The following is a 2078-nucleotide window of genomic DNA, read 5'->3' on the forward strand; positions in this document are numbered from 1 at the left end:
CGACCCAGCTAGCTCACCAGGACTCCAAGCCTGCTGATTGGCCATGAACTAAATACCCATAAAGCAGAATGGCACTTCTCAATCTCTAGCACTCCCTGCTGCAACAAGCTCAAAAGCAAGTAACTAAGTACACTCAATGCTTAGAGAACACTAAAAGAAAAACAGGTACCAAAAAGGTAAAAATAAAGTTAGATAAATAACACATCTCTACAATGGTAAAAGTGCTGCTGAAAAAAATATGAACTGACTTCATTCTTTTGGTCTATCAACCATTTTTTGCAGGTTCCATACAATTTTATTTCTGAGAGCTTTAGTCCTTATCCCATAGATCAGAGGGTTTACTGAAGTAGCTATGCTGGTACCGATCAAAGGTAAGATAACATCAACTTTCGTTGATACAGAACCTCTGTTTAGCCTGTACCTGAAATTAAGGAACATGAGGTTGACAATATATATGGAGAAAGCTAATATGTGAGTCACCAATGTATTCATAGCTTTGTGGGAGGATTCTGCAGAAAGTTTCAGACAGATGATAACTGTACTTATGTAACAGTACATAATTACAAGCAAGCAGGGAATCGCCATTAAGAAAGTCAAAGTCGTTCCATAGATGACATTAATTGTTATATCATTACATGCAAGCGCTTGTAGAGACAAAACCTCACAAAAGACATTGTTGATATTTACCCCACAAAAAGTCAGCCTTGATGTTAACAGTACACTCACAGTTATTATCATCACATTGAAAATGTATATGGCAAGTGATATTTTTTGGGTTGTGAAGTTGGTCATCAGAGTGTGGTATCTCAGAGGGTGGCCTACGGCCAGATATCGATCAAATGCCATTACCGTAAAAGTAAACATTTCAACCCATGAACAAAGCTGGAGACAAAATGATTGACAGAGACATCCTGTGAGTGAGATGGTTGAGCATCCAGACAACAAGTCAATGGCCAGCTTGGGGAAATATGATGAATTCCCAATCATCACGTTCATAATTAAGATGCATATAAGGAAGTACATAGGTTCATGTAAGTTTTTCTCTGTCCAGGTTATGCAGACAATTATTGAACTCATAAACAATGTGACTGAAAATATTGCAAGAGCTAAAAGAGCACATACATATCGGAATGATTCAATCTCAATAAGCCCCACCAGTACAAAGTTGGTAATCATCACAGAGACATTGTTGGGAGATGAGCTCATGGCTTGGATTTATGTCATCCAACATCACCAATTCCTAAAATGTTTTAGTCAATCTGAACACTGTAAATTGAAAAATGCAATACAACAGGCCCTGTGTGTGACTTTTGTCGCATTACTTTTCACTTGAATTCAGTTGGGCATTTATAGGTTTCATAAACCTGTCACCTGACTCATTTAGATTTAGAAACGTTCACTGTCACTGCATTCAAGACCACAGCTGTTACGGCTGTCGCTGAAGGCCTAATTAGTGTCAGAAATATAATGAAGTAGTGTGGATTCATTTAACAAGCTCTCCCACAGAGAAAACAAGTATGGATTATGAAATAATATCAAAAGCGGAAAGAAAATTTGGATTAAAATTTGCACTGATCCTAGTTTTTATAGTTCTGGTTGAAAACACATCTCTGCTCTTTTGTTGGTTTGATGTTATTGGTTGACTCCATTACACACAATTACGTAGTGGACTCAAAACAAGGTAATTGGTTTACATTCACTATTTCACCCTAGATCTAACAATTTTCTTCAATATGTAAGGCCCTCCTAGGCAAGGAAAAAGCTCAAATGCATGGTAACCACATTAATAGTATTTTCCAGAATGATTTGCCATCTGTTTGGTCCTTAAACAGGGATGAGCAAATCTGCCTGGGTTTGATTTGTGAATCTTGGTTGAAATCCAAAGAACCCAAGCTAGGCATTGAGCCCCATTCAAGCCAGGGCGAGGAGGCAAAATGAATTATGGCGATGATAATGATAGCTGCAATTATTATGATTAAGTGCCATCAAGTCTTTGTCAACTCCTGGTGTCTAATGATGGGCCAAGCACCCCCCTGGTTCAGTTCGCACCAGAACTCTCGAATAGAGAAAAAGTTCAG

General features: G+C 38.3%; 1 protein-coding gene across 1 annotated transcript; it reads right to left on the minus strand.

Moving 5' to 3' along the window:
- Nucleotides 1–249: 249 nt before the first annotated feature.
- Nucleotides 250–1206, minus strand: LOC309548293 (olfactory receptor 51E1-like; the record flags this gene model as incomplete). Its single annotated transcript, XM_082248233.1, has 1 exon — nucleotides 250–1206. The coding sequence occupies one exon, from the start codon at nucleotides 1204–1206 to the stop codon at nucleotides 250–252; it is 957 nt and encodes a 318-aa protein (XP_082104359.1).
- Nucleotides 1207–2078: the final 872 nt, after the last annotated feature.

This window comes from Pelophylax lessonae (genome assembly GCF_965119305.1).
Source record: "Pelophylax lessonae genome assembly, chromosome: 2".
NCBI classification, from domain to species: Eukaryota; Metazoa; Chordata; class Amphibia; order Anura; family Ranidae; genus Pelophylax; species Pelophylax lessonae.